The 20268-nt window shown below is 50.9% G+C and overlaps 1 protein-coding gene across 1 annotated transcript in view; it reads right to left on the bottom strand.

Moving 5' to 3' along the window:
• The window catches only part of Card14 (caspase recruitment domain family member 14), a 37233-nt gene that overhangs the window by 10894 nt on the left and 6071 nt on the right, over window positions 1–20268 (bottom strand). Inside the window, exons 2-15 of the mRNA XM_021176389.1 lie at window positions 18293–18484; window positions 16599–16707; window positions 16189–16500; window positions 13314–13451; window positions 12371–12696; window positions 10936–11103; window positions 9702–9821; window positions 9078–9203; window positions 8478–8627; window positions 6550–6666; window positions 3747–3889; window positions 3490–3578; window positions 1316–1376; window positions 933–1125 (exon numbers count right to left, since the gene is read on the bottom strand). Coding sequence (XP_021032048.1) covers window positions 933–1125; window positions 1316–1376; window positions 3490–3578; window positions 3747–3889; window positions 6550–6666; window positions 8478–8627; window positions 9078–9203; window positions 9702–9821; window positions 10936–11103; window positions 12371–12696; window positions 13314–13451; window positions 16189–16399 — 1842 coding nt within the window. The 5' untranslated portion in view covers window positions 16400–16500; window positions 16599–16707; window positions 18293–18484. The remainder of the gene's footprint in view (window positions 1–932; window positions 1126–1315; window positions 1377–3489; window positions 3579–3746; window positions 3890–6549; window positions 6667–8477; window positions 8628–9077; window positions 9204–9701; window positions 9822–10935; window positions 11104–12370; window positions 12697–13313; window positions 13452–16188; window positions 16501–16598; window positions 16708–18292; window positions 18485–20268) is intronic.

The following is a 20268-nucleotide window of genomic DNA, read 5'->3' as shown; positions in this document are numbered from 1 at the left end:
ACGGGTTCTATAACATGCAGACAACAAGCTGCCCTTGAACCTCCACACGGGTTCTATAACATGCAGACAACAAGCTGCCCTTGAACCTCCACACGTGTTCTATAACATGCAGACAAATAAGTAAGTAAATAAATAAATGTGTTTGAGACAGAGTCTCCATTTGCAGAACAGGCTGGCTTGCAATTCACAGAAACCCACATGCCTAAATAATTGTCTTTCTGAAGAGAGAGCCTGCCTCGAGGCAAGGTGGAAGGAGAGAACACGAAACCAAAGTTGCAGCCACACTCATGCACGCATGCCATACATGCATATATGAATGTACACACACACACACACACATAATTTAAGAAAATTATGCTGTCAGGCCATGCACATGCATTCACTTAATAAGAATAATATATGTTTTACATTTATATGTATATTTGTGTGCTATCCAGATTTGACCATTTTCCAGTAGAATAGATACAATGAATTTTGTGTCATGAATATGTTTTTCCCTGCACCCATATAAAATGACAATAAGATCATCATAGTAAACAATGCATTCAAAGCTATCAGGATGGCTTAGGAAGCCTGGTCAGGGCTGGGGTGTGGCTCGATGCTAGATCATTTGTCTGACAGATAGGACCTCTCACCTCCCCGCCCCACGCCCAGGTTCACCCCCAGAACAGTACCACGGTCAGAACTGCTGTATCCCAGTGGCATTTTCTGAGTTTCCAGGCTCTGGGTGATCTGGACTGTCAGGTTTGAGAAGGGGGCTCGGTCCCCCGCCCATGACCCTTTTCTATCAACCCAGAACAGACCTGAGACCATGTCAGAGCCAGACCACTGTCTCCTGCCAAACACCCCCACCCCAACTGGGACTCCTGGCTCTGGCATGATGTCAGAGCCCTGGGAAGCTGTCTCTGGCATAGTGTTCTTCTCTTGCTCACCATCATGATCTGGGTACCAGGACGCAGGGCCATCTCATCTGCTGCAGAGCCAGGCGTGACACGGTGAATGAAGATCCCAGTGAGGTTCCCACCGATGACACTAATCTGTTCCAGCAACGCGTCCCCTTGGAACGCCAGCACCGTGACCTGGCTTAGGATCTTGCGGGCTGGTCTCCTCCTCACGGGGACACTGCTGTGGGCAGACAGACACAACCTGAGCACAGAGGTCGGAGGAGCCCTAGATTCTGTGATTCTTCTCTGCTCTGACCCACCCTCTTGGAAATGCTGTGACTCCTCGCCATGAGAGGCTATAGTCACACTCTGCTCTGTCACTTCCAGGCTCTGGTTCTCCAGCCAGTGAGTGTCCCCAGTGTGCTGCTCACCTTTCTGAGACATTCAGGCTCCGGGAAGACCCCTGCAGGCTGTCCTCTGTCTGAGAGAGGTCTGGAAGGAAATGAGACTCATTGCGGCCTGAGCCTGACTCTGAGCTCACCAAGGGATGGTCCTTGCCTCTTTCCCCTGCTGCAGCCTCAGACCTCCTCCTCTGGTCTTAGGTACCCTAGGCCCGGCTCAGCCCCTTCCTGAGGTCCTTTCTTTGTGTTGTTAGCTGGTTTCATCTTTCCACAGTGGGAGCTGCCTGCATCATTCTGCCTCACCTGAACTAGTTGCCAATAGCTTATGGATGAGATTTAGATTTCTGACTTCAATTAAGGGTCAAACCTAAGGGTTGGAGAGATGGCTTAGTAGTTATGAGCACCTGTTCTTGTAGAGGACTGAATTCACTTGTCAGTACCTACACAGTGGCTCACAACTGTCTGTAACTCCCGGCCCAGCGGGTTGACACCCTTTTCTGACCTCTGTAGGCACCAGGCATGCATGTGGTACACAGACACACAAGCAGACAAAACACCCGTACACATAGAATAAATCTAAAAAAGGGGAGTCTCAAATCTGCTCCTTGGCACTCACCAGCAACCCAGTGGCTGTGCTAAGCCTGTGAGGCCTCACATTAGATGCTCCCTGGGGCTCCAGCATGTTAAAAATTAATTAATTTGAAATGGTTTCACTATGTAGCCCTTGAACTCTCCATCTTTCCAAGGTCTGGGTTTACATGTGTGTGTGTGTCCACATCCAGAGTTGTCTGTCCATCTCTGTCTCTGTGTCTCTCTGTCTGTCTCTACCTGTCTCTGTGTGTGTGTGTGTGTGTGTGCGTGCACACATGCATGCGTGTGTGCCCATGTGTGTGCTTGTGTGTGTGTGTGTGTGTGTGTAACCCAGACAACTGCATCAGTTGTCTTCTCTATAACTTTCCATCTTGTTCTGTGAGGGCCGCCTCTCTCACTGAAGCCAGAGCTCTTCATTTTAGCTAACCTAGCTGGTCAGAGAACCCCAGATAATTACCTATCTCAATTCCCCAGCGCTGGGCTTGTAGATGCCTGCTGCTGTGCCTGGCCTTTATGTGGATTCTGGTGATCAGGCCTTCATTTGCACACAGCAAGCACTTTTCAAACAAGGCACTTCCCAACCTCAGATATAGCATTTAAATTTGTATACTGTGACCTAGGACCCAGGGCATCCTAGTCCTGTCTTAAGACCCGGTGGAAATCTAACAGGTGCCACCCACAGATGGTCTTAGCCCAGATCACAAGCAAAAAAAACACTTATCTTTTTTTTTTTTTTTTTTTTTTTTTTTTTTTTTTTTTTNGAACTCACTCTGTAGCCCAGGCTGGCCTCGAACTCAGAAATCCGCCTGCCTCTGCCTCCCAAGTGCTGGGATTAAAGGCGTGCGCCACCACGCCCGGCCAAAACACTTGATTATCTTAAAAGACAAATTAAGTTGCGGAAACACTCCAGATGTGTTTGAGTGAGATTCAGTAACAGCATGTGAACCTGAGGTAGAAGTCGGGCGGTCTGGATTTCTGGTCCCTTGAGCCACTGTGCTGAACGATACAGGGTACTCTCACCGTACCGTGGCCATTGGGGTGAATTCTGGATAGGAGTCAAGGACCTTTGTGAGTGCCAGGTGTGCCCCCAGATGTGCCCCAGGTGTGCCCCAGGTGTGAGGTGGAAACATCAGGTGTGAGATTAGAAATGCCAATCACAAGGCAGTCACAAGTTCAGTCACAGATGTAAGGAAATGAGGAGAGACTCAGGAGCCAGAGCCCAGGAGAAGGGATGCCCCTGTCAGATGCAGCCTGTGTCAGATGTCTCTGCTGCCACTGAGCACCCATGCCTGCTGCCCCCTGAGTGTCTGTTCACAGGACAGGCGATGGGGAGGAGAACACGCATGTCTGTGGCTACCTGAACATACACGTGAGCCCCATGTGACTATGAAACAGCCCTCTCAGCCTCTGTGTGAGAAAATTAAAAGGACAACAGCAAACAGCCCAGCTGGGCTGTGGTAGCCTCGCCTAGAGGCCAAGGCCAGAGGTCAAGTTCACATCTTTGTACGGTCCCTGGAGAGAGGTCCGGGCTGTCTCACTTGCCTCCCTTTGGCCCAGGAAGAGAGCAGGGTTAGGGTTAGGCCGTGCAGATCCTTGTGTGTGGCAGCACTCACCTGCTCCGTCGATCATCTCAAACTCCAGGTCTGTGTCTGTGTCGTCCACCGTAGCCCCTTGAAGGCGCACCTCAAGGACTTCTGGGAAGCTGTCACAGAGCACAGGAAGCTAGCTCGTACCCAGGCGGCACAGCCCACTCCAGCCAAGGCCCCAAGTTTCCAGCACCTTCCCGAGCTGCAGTGCCCAAAGCCCAGATCGTCCTTGGTCTAGCTGGTTTCCCCTGCAAGCTGGGCCCCAAGCCTGTACCATGTTCTACCTTAGAGACTCGGGGTCTTCCAGGAAGTCCTCTGCCACCCGCTTGTACAGGGACTGCTGGCTGGGAGGCATGGGGCTGCTGGAGCGGAAGCTGTCCATCTGCTCCCGGCTGGATGTGGAATTCAGGTCCCACCACAGCCGGGACTGATGGAGGGTGGGCAGGGGGGGATGGCACAGAAAAGAAGAGCAGAGGAGGAGGGCATTAAGTCACACTTGTTGAGTGCCTACTGTATACTGCCTGGGCTGTGTGTTGTTTGGTTTACCACTTTGCATAGAAAGCAATGAGTCCCTGGGAAAGGGAGTTACTGACTGGTGAGGGAAGAGGGCTCAGGATGGAACCAGTTCTGGGCAGGCACTGAGCCGACCCAGGTCCACTCACTGGGAATCCCTCCCGCAGATCTATGGATCCGGATCTTTGTTGGTACCCTGAGGACAGGTGCCATCTGGGGGTGGGGTGGGGTGGGGGCGGGGCTGATCACAGGGAAAAGCACAGATCAGTGAGTAAGTATACAGGTATGGCAGACTTCCTGGAGGGAGTGACAGAGGAGCCCAGTGGTGGAGGAGGGTGTGACAGAGTGAGCAACAGATCTGGCACTGTGGGAGGGAGCCAGAGCCAAGATGACCACATCCTAGAGTGTGGGGGAGGACTATACAGGGGAGGTAATCCCACTCAGGTATTTGAGAGGGAGGCTGAGTCCCTAAGGTTCCTTCCCATCCTGGCCACAACCCCAAAGGGAACACCGCTCCTGGCTCTGGGCAGTGAGCGTGGGGAGGAACTAGAAGATGTGATTTCGATTGGCTTCTGGGACTCTGGTTAGAATGTGGAGTCTCCCTCCTTGTCCCTAGTTTTCTAAGAGCCAGTGAACCATGTGCATAGAGTCTGGCTTCTCTGGAGTTGCCTGGACCTTGAGGGGGTGGGGGGAGAACGGGACCGCTGGGGTCATCTAGGAAGGGAACATAAAACCAGCTCAGGAGGTGACAAGGGGAATCAGTGCTGACCTGACCCGCGTCTCACCCCTGTTCCAGCACCGCCACCGTACCCTGAGCACCCACAACTTGGTAACTATGAAGAGATCACCTCTCCTCTTTGCCAAAGGCCAAAGGCAGACACTGTGGGTCTCATATTCCAGGGACCTTTGAGGTGGGTAGAGCAATGTCTCCTGGAATCCAGGTGCCACCGTCCCCCATCACCAACTACAGAATGTGACCTCGTTTGAAAGTAGAGGCTTCACGGGTGAAATCAAGCTAAGATGTCACACTGTGTCGGAGTGGGCTGCAAATCCATTGGCGTCTTCCTGTTATGGTTTAGGGTTTTAAATGTCCCTCAGATTATGTGTTGAAGGCTTGTCTGTGGGTGTGGTGCTATTGGGTAATTGAAACTTTAGGTGGAGGCCTATGGAAGGAAGTTAGGTCATCGGGGTGTCCCTGAAGGAGATATTAAGTCAGGTTCTGTCTGTCTGTCTGTCTGTCTGTCTCCCCATCTGTCTGTTTCTATTGGCTTACAGATAATTCCCCTAGGCTTTCCCAGGGACTTAACAATGATTTAAGTCATCATCTACTGCCATTACTACAGGTGCCAGGACTGCTCCAGTTATAGTCTCATTCTCTCTCTGTCTCTGTCTCTCTCTGTCTCTGTCTCTCTCTCCTCCTTTCCCTCTCTTTCTCTCTCCCCTTCCTCCCTTCTTCCTCCCTCTCCCTCTCTCCTCCCTCTCCCTCTCTCCCTTCCCCCTCCTCCCCTCTCCCCCTCCCCATCTCTCTCTGTCTTTCCCCCACTCCTTTCTGTCCTCCTCTGTCCCTGCTTCTCTGTCCTCGTGGCTCTGCTCCCGTCTGTCTGCCTCTTTACATCCTTACTCCCTTTCCTTCCCCCTCAGATACCACCCCCCTTATACCAGATCTGGTGCATGGCATGATTTCTCAGGGGGCGTCTTGGCATGGGCCTACCAGGTACCCATCCCCTGTATTATATTCAGTTTTTCTCTCTTTCTGTGTGTGTGTGTCTCTCTCTCTCTTTCTGTGTCTCTCTCTGTGTCTCTCTCTATCTCTGTTTGTGTCTCTGTCTGCCCCATCTCTCTGTATCTCTGTCTGTCTCTCTATCTATTTGTCTCTGTCTCTGTCCATCTCTCTGTCTTCCTCTCTGCTCTCCCAGCTGCTGTACTGGGAGGTTCTGCCTCACCACAGGCCTGAAGTGATGGGTCTGAGTATCTGTGTGGGAAACCTCTGAACTGTGAACACAAGCAACCTTTCTCCATTTAAGTTGATAATCTCGGGGAAACTGCCTGCTATGTCCTCTAAGGCAATGGTTCTCAGCCTGGGGGTTGCAATGCCTTTGGCAAACCTCTGACCACAAATTTACATTACAATTCACAACAGTAGCAAACTTACAGTTTTAAAGTAGCAATGAAAACAGGACTGTCTTAAAGGTCCCAGTGTTAGGAAGGTTGAGAAAGAACAACTGTTAGGAGATCTGGAGAACTCCACATTATGACAGAGGTGGAGATCGGAGCGATGCGACTGCAGGCCAAGGACTGTTGGGAAAGCAAAGCTGGAGAGATAGAAAAGGTCCTCCGCCAAAGCCACAGAGAGTGTGGCCCCTTTGGCACCTTGACTTTGGGTTTCCAGCTCCCAGGATTTCCTGTTTGAAATGTTCAGTGGTATCAATTCTTCTCTATGGAAATAAGGTTCCCAGAGACATCTTAACCCCGATGATGTGTTGGGCTGAATACAGCAGAGGGCAGGGGCCTAGGTCAGGGTCAGAGTCAGGGGTCAGGGGTCATTGGTCAGGGGTCATGATCAAGGGCACACACCTCGGTGGAGCTGAGGACGCTGCAGTCACTGTCGTCTGGTGGGCACACAGCATGCATCCGCACAAGCCTCTGCTTCCCCCGGAGGCAGAGTTCCCTGGTTCCTGCTTCCTGCTTGGGCTTCCAAAGAGACCAGATGTCTCCTTAGCTCAGGAGCTTTCCCCTGAGTGCCCCCCACCCCACCCTGCTTGGACAGATTCTCGTCTTAACTTCTGAATGAAATGCTGGTGCCTCCCATACTCTCAGTAGTTACCCGCCAAGAAGAGATCTGGCTTAAGAATGGTGCATTTCAGTCTTTCTAGAGAATCTAGAGACTATACGTTGTGTGCTAGGTTTAAAGGTAATAAACTGCGTAATGTATGCATATGTACACATATGTGCATGTATTCACACGCTATAAAGAAAATTTGGGTGGGTGAAGAAGCGATTAGAGATGGAAAGAAGATGACATTGAACACATCCCAAACCCAAAATGAGCAGGGACAGCTGGGGAGACGGCTCAGTGGTTAGGAACAAGTCTGTTCTTGCAGAGGCCCGGATTCTTGTCCCAGGACCCACGTAGCAGCTCACAACCATCTGTAACTCCAGGTCCAGAGGCTCGGATGCCCTCTTCTGGAGTCCGTGCATATGGTACATATCCATATGCTCAGGCATACACATAAAATAAAAATAAATTACGTATATGCCATTAGCATCTTGATGTCTGTCCTTCCAGCCCTTTTTACTGTGTATGGACGCATATATACACGTGCATAAAACATGTATATGTTCACACATATATGCATATGTAGACACGCATATTACCATGTAGCAGGTATAGATTATAATTAGTTTATGTGTGTGCATGTGTGCACATATACATATGCCAAGTGTGCCTTTGGAAGTCAGAGGACAACCTGCAGGAATCCGTTCTCTCCCCGAACCCTGTGGATCATAGGGCTGAGCTAAGGTCATCAGGCTTGGTAGCAAGTACTGTTCCTTAAGCCATTGTGCTGGTGTATGCATGTATGCATGTATGTATGTATGTATGCATGTATGCATGTATGTATGTATGCATGTATGCATGCATGCATGTATGTATGTATGCGTGTATGTATGTATGCGTATATGTATGTATGCATGTATTATATGCATAGGTATACATGTATGTGCATAGGTATAATCATAAGCTGGGCCTGGTGGCCCAGGTCTGTACATTCAGCCATTCAGGAGACTGAGGAGTCAGGGCTACAAGTTCAAGGCTAGACTGAGCCACTTAATGAGTCCATTCCAAAAATAAATGTTTTTTTTTAAAAGGCTGGAGGAGGCCTGGGGATGTATATGGTTTAGTAGCAGATTACTTGCATAACATGACTGCAGCATGAGACCACGCATGCACATGCACACACTTGCACATGTGCTTGCATCCACACATGAGCAAAGGGGTAGGACAAGGAAGAGACTCTGACTGTACCTCCCTCCTGGACCATGGCTACTTAAGCAGCCGTGCCCGCCCAGGGAACCTGACCCATGCTGCCCAAGGGACCAAGGAGGCTTTGTGACACAGCTCTCAAGCACCCAGGTCCTTCACCACAGTGTCTGTGTTACTCAGTTCCTGGAGTTTTGACTTTGTGGAAATTATCTACACAGTGGACATATCATACTGATGCTGCTTCTGTCACAACACACAACAACAGATTTCTTGGTTCCAGAACCTTCCCCCAAGCTTCCCTTTCTATAACACACTAATGTCAACATGAAGAGAAGCAGAAGCAAGCTGGTCCTGCCCTGTGCTCCCAGCGTTTCAGTTGACAAGAGGCAGACAGCTCTGCAGAGGACCGTGTGGACTCTGTCTTCATCTCTCCAGCTCAGTTACCATTTCCTGTGCATCCCTGTCCCGTCACCCATGCGGCCCACTCTCCAGCCTCCCACTCTTGGGTTGGGGTACTCACTCCTCCTGGGGCCTCTGCCTGCAGCCTGCGCAGCTGAGTACGCAGCTCACAGACCTGCTCTGTCAGCTCGAACACTCTCCTGCGAAGGGCATCCTTCTCCACCAGGCCCTGAGAAATCTCCATCTGGGCCCTGTCCCTTGCTGTGTATGCCTGTAGCCAAGACAGGAGGAGTAGTGGGGGGGGGGTTAGGGGTAGAACATCAGAGCCAGTCACCTGAGCTGCAAAAGGTACCCCCATGCTGTGGGCACTCACCCTGAACCCATCCAGTGCACACTAACCAGGACTCACACTGAATATGCAAACCTACCATGCTTGAATAAAATCCATATCTGGGATGGATAGTCTATGTCTCATGTCAGGAACAATGGTAGGGAGGCTAACAGAGAGCCTGTGCCAGTGAGTTGCAGGGGGGTGAGAAACCTCTCATAGACCAAGGAGAGAAACCCTGAAGTTTGAATCCTATCCCCTGAGCCAGCAGCTCAAAGCCTCATCCACACACCAGCAGGGGGCAGTGTAGAGGGTGGAGTCATGCTGCCCTGTGCCAGCAAGGACAGACACCTGAATCCTCCCCTCAGGGTCTGTTCCTAACGCTTAGGATACCTGGTCACGTTCCTTCTGCAGCTCAGCCACCTGGCCCTGAAGCATGGTCATCTTTTCTTTGTATAGTTCACAGTCCACCTGGGTCTTCCGGAACTGGAGTAGGGTCTGTTCCTTCTCCTCCCAGTACTGTAGAACAGAAGCAGACCCACGATGCTCATTGGCTCTGAGAGCTTAGGTGGGAAGGGGTGAGTGGGGATGGGGAAAGGGAGGCAGGCGGCTTGCAGGGCAAGTGAAGAACCGGTTTAGAGGGGGTCTACAGAGCCAGAGAGCTAATCACACTGACTGTGATTAGCAACTGTGTACACATGTGTGCAGAATCACATGCTGTTTAATGGCTCAAAATACACAAGCAATTTCCCCATAGCTCATTCTCTCCTACTGTTCCCTTCTTTCCTCTCCATCTTCCCTTGTCTAAATCCTGGGCTCTAGTGGTCTGTAAGCCTTTGACATACTCCTGGGGTTCTCCATTGCTTGCCTGACTATGAGGTCTGGGCTATAGGTTAACATAGCCAAGTAAGTCAGACTATGCTGATGATTGAGTGAATCTGTCTGTCTGTCTGTCCCACAAACGAGCCTGCCCAAGATGGATGGCCGTGACTCCAAGGAAGGGCACCGCAGCCTCACCTGCTTCTGCTGCCTCTCCGCGGCCACTGCTCTCTCCCGCAGTGAGTGGATGCGGTCCACCAGCTCTTGCTTGCTCTCCCTGGCCTCATCCAGACTCTGTTCCAAAATGTCCTTCTCCACCTGGGGAAGAAGGAATGTGAGTGGCACACAGTTCAGCCCAAGCTGCAGTGAGCCACACTCCATCTCCAAGGAAGATACATTGAAGGAATTCCTTATCAAAGAGATTATGTGTACGTTTGTCTACCTGAATGTATGTGTGCCATGTGGGTGCAATGCCTGTAGAGGCCAGAAGGGGGCACTAGAACACCTAGAACTGGAGTTACACATGGCTGTAAACTGCTGTGTGGGTCCAGGGAAGTAAACTGTGGGTCAACTGCAAGAGTAGCAAGTGCTCTCAATTGCTGAGCCATCTCTCCAGCACACCCCCTTATTAATTTTTTTTAATTAAAAGAAATCAAGGGGAGCTGGGTGGTGGTGGCAGAGGCAGGTGGATCTCTGAGTTCAAGGTCAGCCTGGTCTACCAAGCTAGTTCTAGGACAGCCAGGGCTACACAGAAAAACCCTATCTTGAACCACCACCACCCTCTCCCCTGCCCCCCAAAAAAAGAAAAGAAAGAAAAAGGAATCAAAAGGAGGAAGTATTCTCAGAATTCCAGGGCTTCAATGTCTCCAGCGACTAGGTTCTAGGAAGCCTACTTTCCCCGAGTCATGGTGAACAGGATGCAGAAAATCTTATGGGCAGAACATATTCATATTTTCACATCCCTGTAGTTTCTTCATCCTTTTATTTTATTTTAGTCAAGGTTTCACCTGCCTCAGGCTTCCATGTTAGGGCTGCAGGCACGGACCACCCCACCCAGCAGAACCCATTGTTACAAGTGGCCTTTCTATTGCCACTCCACATAGTCTCAGTAAATTAGCCCATAGAGCAAACTAATATAGGGACAAGGTTTTTAATGCTGTCACCATCTGGGTGAGTGGGAAGAGGGAGGCAGGAAGGACTGAGAAGGGATTGCATAACTTGACCTGGTGGTGCAGGTCATGCCAGGATACTGAGGCAGGGAGATCATGAGTTCAAGGCCTGCCTAAGGTAAGACAAGGGGTTGACATGGGCTTTACTTTAGCAAAGCCACCGGTGAGAGAGTTTCCCAGCCCATAGGCATCCACTGACACCAAAGACAATGCCTTTCCAGATCAGCAGGAGGCATCTGGCCTCCTGAAGGACCAAGACCTACCAGGCTGAAGGTCATGGAGCGGAGTTTCTCGTTCTCCTCCTTAAGCCGATTCAGTTCCTCTCCCTCAGGCTCCAGGTCGCTGGCCATCTTCAGGGACCTCTCTCGAGATTCTCTTTCACATGACGATACAAGGCTTGCTCGCTGGAGTTCCTGCTTCACCAGGTAGAGCTGTGTGGGAGGAAGCGGGAAGGGGATCATGGGAAAGATTCTCCATTAAGCATTGACCGGATGCAGCTTGCCCATCTTTGCTGCTGCTGCTGCTGTTGTTGCTGCTGCTGCTGCTGGCACCTGGAGAGCCTCAGCCCCGAGCTTCAAAGGCATGGGTTCACCTCCTGAGCAATCCCAGACCCCCCGTGAGAAGAAGGGGCATTTAATAGTGTTTATTTTATTTTAAATGACATATATGAGTGTATATTCATCTGTGTGTGGATGTGCATGTGACTGAGATGGCCTGCAGAGGCCAGAGGCATTAGATTCCCCAAGAGCTGGAGTTATAAGTTGCCCAATCAGGTTTGGAGACCTAAACTTGGTCTTCTGGAAAAACAGTGTGCAGTCTTAGACACTATGACAGTTTGAATCTAAGTGTCCCCTTTGGCTCTGGTGTTGGAACTCTTGGTGCCAGTTGGTGGTGGTGTTTGGGGAGGCTCAGAGGAGCAGGGCTTCCTGGTAGAGGTGTGTCAATAGGGGCAGGCTTTGGGGATACAGAGCCTTGCTTGGTCCACTCTTGGTCTCTCTTTGCTTTGTGTTTGTAGTGGAGGCTGTGATCTGTCAGCTTCCTGCCCTGGCCTCTGCCCCTCTGCTGCCCTCTCTCCCCGCTGTGATATACTGTTGCAAACCCCTCCTTCTCTGTTTCTCTTGGCGGTGATGGTTCATCACTGCAACAGAAAAGCAACTGTTGCAGCCACTGAGCCAGCTCTTCAGAGAAAGCACCTTAGCTTTACTACAGATGAGGCTTGGGGCTTAAACTAGTGCCTTGGGCCCCTGGGAGCAGACTAAGGGGGCCCGGGACCAGCTCCCATCTCTACAGTCAGATTGATGGCCACCAGGGACCTTGGTTTCACTGCCCTCATCCCTCTGATGGAGACAATGTGGACTCATAAATAGCACCACTAACAAACCAGCCAAATCAAGTCAGGGCGGGCTAGGGATGCTGAGAGCCACGGGACCTGGATCCTTCAGCCAAGCAGAGTTTCCTGTGGTAACCTTCCGGATCCAGGAGTCTGTGGATCCAGGGCCCTGAATCCCCAAACTATCCAGCCAGATCATGCTGGCCTCTTTTCTTCTCTTGGTCAGAGGCCTGAGAAAAACTGGATCGCCGAGACCCCCCCCCCCCTATGTTTGTCTGGCACTCCTGGAAGGAAGCACCCATAAGGCAAACCCAGGAGGTCTGCAGGTTGTGGAAGAGGCTGGCTGCCCAGCTCTCTCAGACCCGTACCTCTTCCTGCAGGCTGTGGCAGCGTGTGGCAGCCAGCTCCTTCTCTCTGAGCGCGTTGCTGTAGTGCAGTGACAGGTTCAGCATCTCGTCCTTCAGTTTCAAGACCTCGTGGAAGTGGGTGCTGACCTCACGCTTCATGCGGCTGTGGTCGACCTCCAGCTGGCGCAGACCCTCTGCATGGGCCTCAGCCAAGCCCAGGCGCTCCTTCAGCTGCTGGCATCTCCGAAGCAGCACCTCCTTCTGTGCCTTCTCCTGGGCCAGCTCCTCCTGCAGGCTGCTGATGGCCCCAGCCAGACACTCGGTCAGCTTGGATGTCTCCATGAGACCTGCACAGATGGGTGATGGTTCTTTCTGTCACCTTGAGAGACCCTGTCACTCTCCTCCAGCCCCAACCCCTTATGAGCTAGCTGACTGTATTCAAGGTTAGCAATTTCCGTGGAACTCCAAGGAAAACACAGCAGAGACATAAGTCTCCTGACAGAACTCACATGAATACGTCTTTCGCACCGACCCAGAACGGATGGCTTATTAGCAGCTGCTTTGAGTTCCCCGAGAGTTCTGCTCTTTTAACACTCAAATCTTTCAACAGCTCCCTGGGAAGGGCCAGAGTCTGTCAGCTCCTGAACACAACCGTACGTCCCACCATACAGGCTAAGCCTTTACTGCATAACTGTGCTTTCCTGCAGAAGTCTTAGCTTCTCTGCCCCTGACCCTGGGAAGAGGGACACTAGACTCCCCCTTAAGCAACCCTTCACTTCTGGAGTGCATGGTGGCTCCCCATAGCACACGCTCTTGAAGATTGGCTTTGAAGCACCCAGGTCTAGGGTCTTCTCCTTCCCTCCCCTCTCCCAGTGCAGTGAATTGGGATGGTGCCGGGCCCAGGGCCAGAGACCATGGCCGGGAGGGAAGTCCTGCAGTAGCAGGGCTTTGATCTAGCTCTCACCGCTGAAGGTGCTGAAGTCAATGTCAGACTGCAGCCCAGTGACCAGGGTGTAGACATCAGGGTTGTGGAACTTCAGGCTTTCCAGGAAGGCAATGGCTCCGTTCTTCCCTCGGGCCTTCAGCAGATCCAGCAAGTGCCCTAGAGAAAGAAAGTAAGAGAGAGAGAGAGAGAGAGAGAGAGAGAGAGAGACTGAACCACCAGAGTGTGTGGACAGCTGGGGTTGGAGTTCTCTGGGATCCCTGGCAGGGAGACACAGGCTCTGTACCCTACCTTTATTCACACATCATCAATTTGAGGCAAGATCCATAATAAGCTGGATCCCTACTAGGGTCAAGAAAATGTTCTCCTGGGGCTGGTGAGATGGCTCAGTGGGTAAGAGCACCCGACTGCTCTTCCGAAGGTCCAGAGTTCAAATCCCAGCAACCACATGGTGGCTCACAACCATCTGTAATGAGATCTGACGCCCTCTTCTGGTGTGTCTGAAGACAGCTACAGTGTACTTACATATAATAATAAATTAAAAAAAAAACCTGTTTAAAAAAAAAAAAAAGAAAATGTTCTCCTATGAGCTGGGTATAAAGGGACATGGACAGATGCATAGTCTTACAATCCTGAGTACTGTCTGTCTGTCTGTCTGTCTGTCTGTCTGTTTCCCCCCTCTTCGTCCTCTGTCTCTCTCCCTCTCTCTCTCTTTCTGTCTTCCTCTGTCTCTATCTCTCTGTCTCTGTCTCTCGCATGTGTGTGTATATGTGTGTGTATGTTTGTATGTGTGTGTATATGTATGTTTGTGTGTGTTTGTATGTATATATGTATGTTTGTGTGTGTATGTATGCTTGTATGTGTGTGTTTTTGTGTGTATGTGTGTTTTTGTTTGTATGTGTGTATGTATGTTTGTATGTGCATGTGTATGTGTGTACATGCACTGTGCACATGTGTGTGTGTGTGTGTGTGTGTGTAGAGAACACCAATCTTTTACAAATCAGTCTCTTCACTGCATATACACTGTGACGTCTATACTTGCCACCTGTCACCCAGCCTCTATGGCCTGCATTTGCAGTGAGCATTTTGTCAACAGCACTTCAGCCACTGAACCTTCAGTGACTTCATAGTCACTTCCGAGTGAGAAGATACTGCCTGCCAGAGCAGAAGAACAAGCTGCAAAGACATCCCCAAGATATGCCCCGCCCCAAGCCTACCAGTGCTGCTTAGTTTTTGTTAACCCAATACATTAGAGTCATGGGGAAGAGGGAATGCCACTTAAGGAACTGACCCCATCATGCTGGCCTGTGTGCAAGCCTGTGGGATATCACCTTGATTAATGACGGACGTGGAAGGGCCCAGACCACTGTGAAGGAAGCCACCTCTGGCAGGTGCTCCTGAGGTGTATAAGAAAGAAAACGGAGCAAGACACGGGTAGCAAGCCAGCGGGGTGCATCATCCACAGCCTCTGCCTTGGCCTCCCTCAGTGATGGACTGTGGTTCGGATGTGTAAGACAAATAAACCCTTTTCTTCCCGAGTTGCTCTTGGTCATGGTGTTTATCACAGCAAAAGACATCAAACTAAGACAGCGCCTGTGTGAGTTTTTCCTTTTGGACAAACGATCTTTGTAGATGTAATTAGGTGAAAGATCTCAAGGTCAGACTGTCCTGGGGATGGGGGTGCAGCTCAGTTGGTAACATGCTCGCGCACCATGCCTAGAGCCCTGGGTTCAATCCCCAGGACTACATAGACAAGGAGGGCCAGCGCACACCTGTCGCCTTGTCACCTGGGAAGCAGAGACAGGCAAACTGATACTCACATTCATCCTCAGCAAGTATACAGGAGACAACATTTCAATCAAAAAATTAAATTTTACAAATTAAAAGAAAAAGAAGGTAAAGGGGGCCATATTCTAACTCCAAGTGTGCTTACAAGAAGAGGAAAACACAGGAAACATTCGTGTGAGCATGGAGAAGGCAGAGTTGGAGTGACAGGTCCACATGCCCGACATTTCCGGGAGCCACTACAACTGAAAGGCAAGAAGAATCTGCAGAGTCTGCAGCGGGATGGCAGCCCCGTTCATACCACATACAAGACCTGGAGCTGCAGAACTGAGCGCACTAATCCCTGTGGGGTTTCTTTCCCTTGGTGCTTGGAAGTCGGGGCCTCGTGCCTGTTGAGAGTCCTCTACCACTGAGCTGCACCCCGGGCCTCCCACGCTTGCTTTAAACAGCATTGATACAGCTATTTGCTGGGACTTTGTTAGGGGACTAACTCAGTATCCTGGAGGTGGGAAACGGTTCCCTTGATGCTTTTGTTGCTGAGGTCGTTTTGAGATAGGGCCTTAAACGCCCCAGGCTGCCTAGAACTTCTTGACACAGAGCTGAAGACATCCTTAAACTTCTAATCGTCCTACTTCCACCTCCCAAGTTCTGTGTTACAGTGTACCCCACAATGCCTGAGTTACAGGTGTACCCCACAATGCTTGGGTTATGGTTGTACCCCACAATGTCAGAGTTATGGGTGTACCCCACAATGCCTGGGTTAAGGGGTGCACCTCACAATGCCTGGGTTGTGGGTGCATACCTGGTTTGCGTGGCACTGGGGATCTAGCTAACCGCTTTGTGTATGCTGGCAAGGTTTCTATCAATAGGGCTACATTTCCTACCCCGCTTTGATAGAATCTCACACTGCAGTCTAGGCTGACCTTGAACTTGTAGCCATCCTCCTGTCTCAGTCACTTGGATTGCTGGGATAGCAGGCATAGCCACTCTTGATGTTGAAGCTTCTCCCCACCCCCCACTGCTGTAGCACAAGCCGTGTTGAGCTGCTGGGCAAGAAGAGCCTAGCTGCAACCCCAGTGACTCAAGGAGGGGCAAACGCCTATGGACTCACCAACTCTCATGGCACTGTTGGTGAAACGGGAGCTATGCAGGATCTCCTCCTCGTCCAGCTGGCCCAGCACCTTGGCCTGGCGCAGGTAGGGGGTGAGCCGGCTAGGGCAGATGCTCTGCACGATCCTGCATCGGTGACTCTCCAGCATATCCCAGAGCATCTCCTCGTCCAGAGCAGTCAGTGTGGAATCCATGCGGCACAGTTCCGCCATACCTGAACTCTGAGAGGCTGGGATAGGGGTGCGATGGAAGACTGCGCTTGGACTTCCGAGGCCAGGGAGTTTTCTGCTCCAGCCCTCTTGGCTCCACACTGCTGGTGGAGAAACAACATCCAATTGGGAGAGTCAGAGGAACACCCTGTAACAACACTAGGCTCCCTTCCCACTCCCTGTCCGCATCCCCACCCCTCACCTCTGGCAGGCAGGCAGCTTCAGCTGGTGTCAGTAAACCACATTAGTCATTTGTTGCTCATGGCCCGGGACTTCATTAACCCAAGATGACAATAAAAACTGGTCAGGATCTGGAAGCACGAGCTCAGCGCTATAGTATTTACCCAGCTCTGCTGAGGTGCTGGGTGTAGGTTCCATCCTCAGCAACACACACAGACACACAGACACAGACACACACACACACCCAGAGACACACACACACAGACACACACACACACAGACACACACACACACAGAGACACACACACACAGACACACACACATAGACACACACACAGACACACACACACACCCAGAGACACACACACACAGACACACACACACACAGAGACACACACACACAGACACACACACACACCCAGAGACACACACACACAGACACACACACAGAGAGAGACACACACACAGAGACACACACACAGAGACACACACACAGAGACACACACACACACAGACACACACAGAGACACACACACACAGACACACACACACACAGACACACACACACACACAGAGACACAAACACAGACACACACACACACAGACACACACATACAGACACACACACAGACAGACAGACACACAGACAGACACACACAGAGACACAGACACAGACACAGACACACACACACACACACACACACACACACAGTGGGGAGAAAAGAAAGTAAGGTTACAAAACTGTCCTGGAGTAAACTTTGGAGTTGGATGCTGTGTCCAGCAGCTGGTGGAGCTGCTGTGCTAGGGCAGAAATGGCCATGTGGAGACTGGGCTGGCCAGAGCACCTACCCAGGACTGATTTGCCAGTCAGGAGTTAGAGGGAGGCACAAGGTGGCTGCATAAAAGGCATGTGCAGCCTGGGCCTTGTTAAACAAACAAGACCCACCAGCTTTCAGACCGATGAGGGGGCTGGGAAGGGCTCCCCACAGGACTCCCCAATCTTTAGTCATTTTATAATGGTTGGTACAGAGTCTGCCGTAGCTGGCTTCTGCCTCTATGGAAGATCAAGTCACAAGCACCATCCACTTAAAGCCAGCGATGTCCCCGTGGACAGACACTGGCTGCCAGTGATGTTCCGCGGACGGACGCTGGCCACTCTAAGTTTCTGCATCACACACACAGCCCTGCCGACATCCTGGGGCATCTCTAAGCACAGGTGGGAGCAGTCTTAGGTCTACAAAGCGCCGTGGTTTGATTCTTTTCACTTGGCCCCATGGGATGGCCTCCCATGAAGAGGTCTGTGCTCTGAAGATGCCCCCAAACCCCAGCAAGCCAACCTTGGTGGTTTATAACAAAGAGAAAGTGACAGCTGGGGTGTCCTGTCTCTGTGAACAACACCCAGTCCAACTGGGACAGCTCATCATGGCCATCAGCTTGGCTGTGCTTAGAATCATCTAAAAAGAAAAGGAAATCTCCACGCCTGCCTGTAGGCTGCCATCCCAGGCTGAGAGAAGAGGGGGAAGCCAGCTCAATAGCAGCCTGCATCTCTCTGCTTCCTGTCTGTGGAAGCAGTGTGGACAGATCATGTTTCCACTGGCACACACTCCACAAGCTGAGCTGATGACTGATGAGCTCAGGTGACCTGTTTCTTCACAGCAACAAGAGGAACACACCTAATTTACCATGCCGGGACAATGGCTCCAGCAAGTTACTCACCAGAGGTGCCCAGAGCTGCTTCTTCGGGGCCTCCTTGTAGCTGGCTGGAGTCTGGTGTCTCCAATCTGGCCGGTGCAACCCGCCAATGGCTCTTTCTCTATAGGCTGTGGTGGGCAGGGCCAGGCAGGAAGGGCTATGAAGTTACTTCAAACCATGTGACGTGCTCCAAAACTCAAAGTCCAGCGCCAAAGACTATAGCGAGCGGGAAGAGAGACAATAAAAGACCGAGTTCAGAAACTGATGCAGACACCTCTGACTCATGTCTTCCTCGGTTCCTTAGAGGACGCAGGTTCTGGATGGGACCTGAGAACCCCACCATGCTAGAGAGGGTAAGCAGGTGTCATTGCTATGCTCACAGGCTGGTCAGCAACTGGGTTCCCCTGAACTTCCTCATGCAGAGAGAACTCTGGAGAGCAGGTGGGCCGGCCAGAGCTATCACAAGGAAGAAAGTCATGTGGGGATGAGCAGGAAGTAATCACAAGCTCTACCAGCTCACTCCTGGTTTCTCCTTAACAACTGAGCCAGCTTGGGAAGTAAAGTGTCCCAGGTCGCATCCCCAAAGGACCTGTGAGCATGGGCTTGTTGGAACTAGGCTTTCACAGGTGGCATCAGCGAGTGACTGCTGTTCTTTCAAGGAGAGGAGAGGTACTAACCGGGGGAGAGAGAAGTGAGACTTGTGGTGCCAGGTCAAACTGCCAGGGAGATCACTAGCAACACAGAGACTCAGAAAAGCATGGGGCAGTCACTCCCAGAGTGGCCTCAGACACATCTGGAGCTTGGAGGCCAGAAACACCTGTAGTTTTGGAGCTACAGCCTGGGCCATACTAGACACACGGGACAAGGAGGTTTGGAAATGCCCAGGCCCTGGATGCCTGGTCCTCTGTCAGAATGCAGTCATGGACATATCCCAAGGGGCTCTTGTGTACCCAGTGTTTGCATGGTGTTTATCTCCACATCCGAACAGGGTCAGGAGCAGCCTGGAGAGCTCGGTGAAGAGAGAAAAATAAAGCCAGGCTCCGTGGCGTCTTTAATTCCAACATTTAGGAGGTAGAAACAGGCAGATCTCTGTGAGTTCAAGGCCAGCCTGGTCTACATAGCAAATTCCAGGCCAGTCACAGTTGACATAGTGAGACCTTGTCTCAAACAAACAAACAAACAAACAATGACAAAAACAGTTAAATTATGTAACACTAAAAAGGAAGAAAGAGTCAGGTGGGTGTGGTGGCTCCCAGCACTTGGGAGGCAGAAGAAGGCAAGTCTCTGTGAATTTGAGGCTGGCCTGGTCTACAGAGTGGGTTTCAGAATGGTCGGATCTATATAGTAAAACTCTGTCTCGAACCCCCACCCAAAAAAGAGAAATGAATAAATGTTCAAAGTCAGCCTCAGCTACATAGCAAGTTCAAAGCCATGGGGCTACATGAACCCTAATCTCAAAAACTTAGTTAAAATCTTAATAAAAACATCTTTGTAGTAGCTGGAGAGATGGCTCAGAGGGTAAGGAGCACTGGCTGCTCTTCCAGAGGACCTGGGTTCAATTCCCAGCAACCATGTAGCAGCTTACAACCATCTGTAATTCCAGTTCCAAAGGCTCTGACATCTCATGACAATGTACATAAAATATAAAATAAAATAAAATAAAGTCTTTCTAAAAATTGTAGACAATGATAGCTGAGCCACCAGACCAGCATAGGGCTGGGAAACACACACACACACACACACACACACACACACGAAACTAGCTCTGATGTGATTGGCTGGGGGAATCTCCAGTACCCCCACATTCCATCTGATGTGCGTTGGGTGTGGAAATGACTATGGGGTGTTTGCATGTCTTTGTAAAGACACCAAAGCCACTAAACTGCACACCAGAATGGGTGAACTATGGGGTTTACGAAATAGGGTCAGTACAGCTGCTAATTAGAGAGACGGGGGAGGGGGAGAAGGAAGGAAGGAAGGAAGGAAGGAAGGAAGGAAGG

The sequence above is a fragment of the Mus caroli genome, chromosome 11, assembly GCF_900094665.2.
Source record: "Mus caroli chromosome 11, CAROLI_EIJ_v1.1, whole genome shotgun sequence".
NCBI lineage: Eukaryota > Metazoa > Chordata > Mammalia > Rodentia > Muridae > Mus > Mus caroli.
Note: the sequence above shows the minus strand (reverse complement) of the source record. Positions and strands in the feature narration are given on the sequence as shown.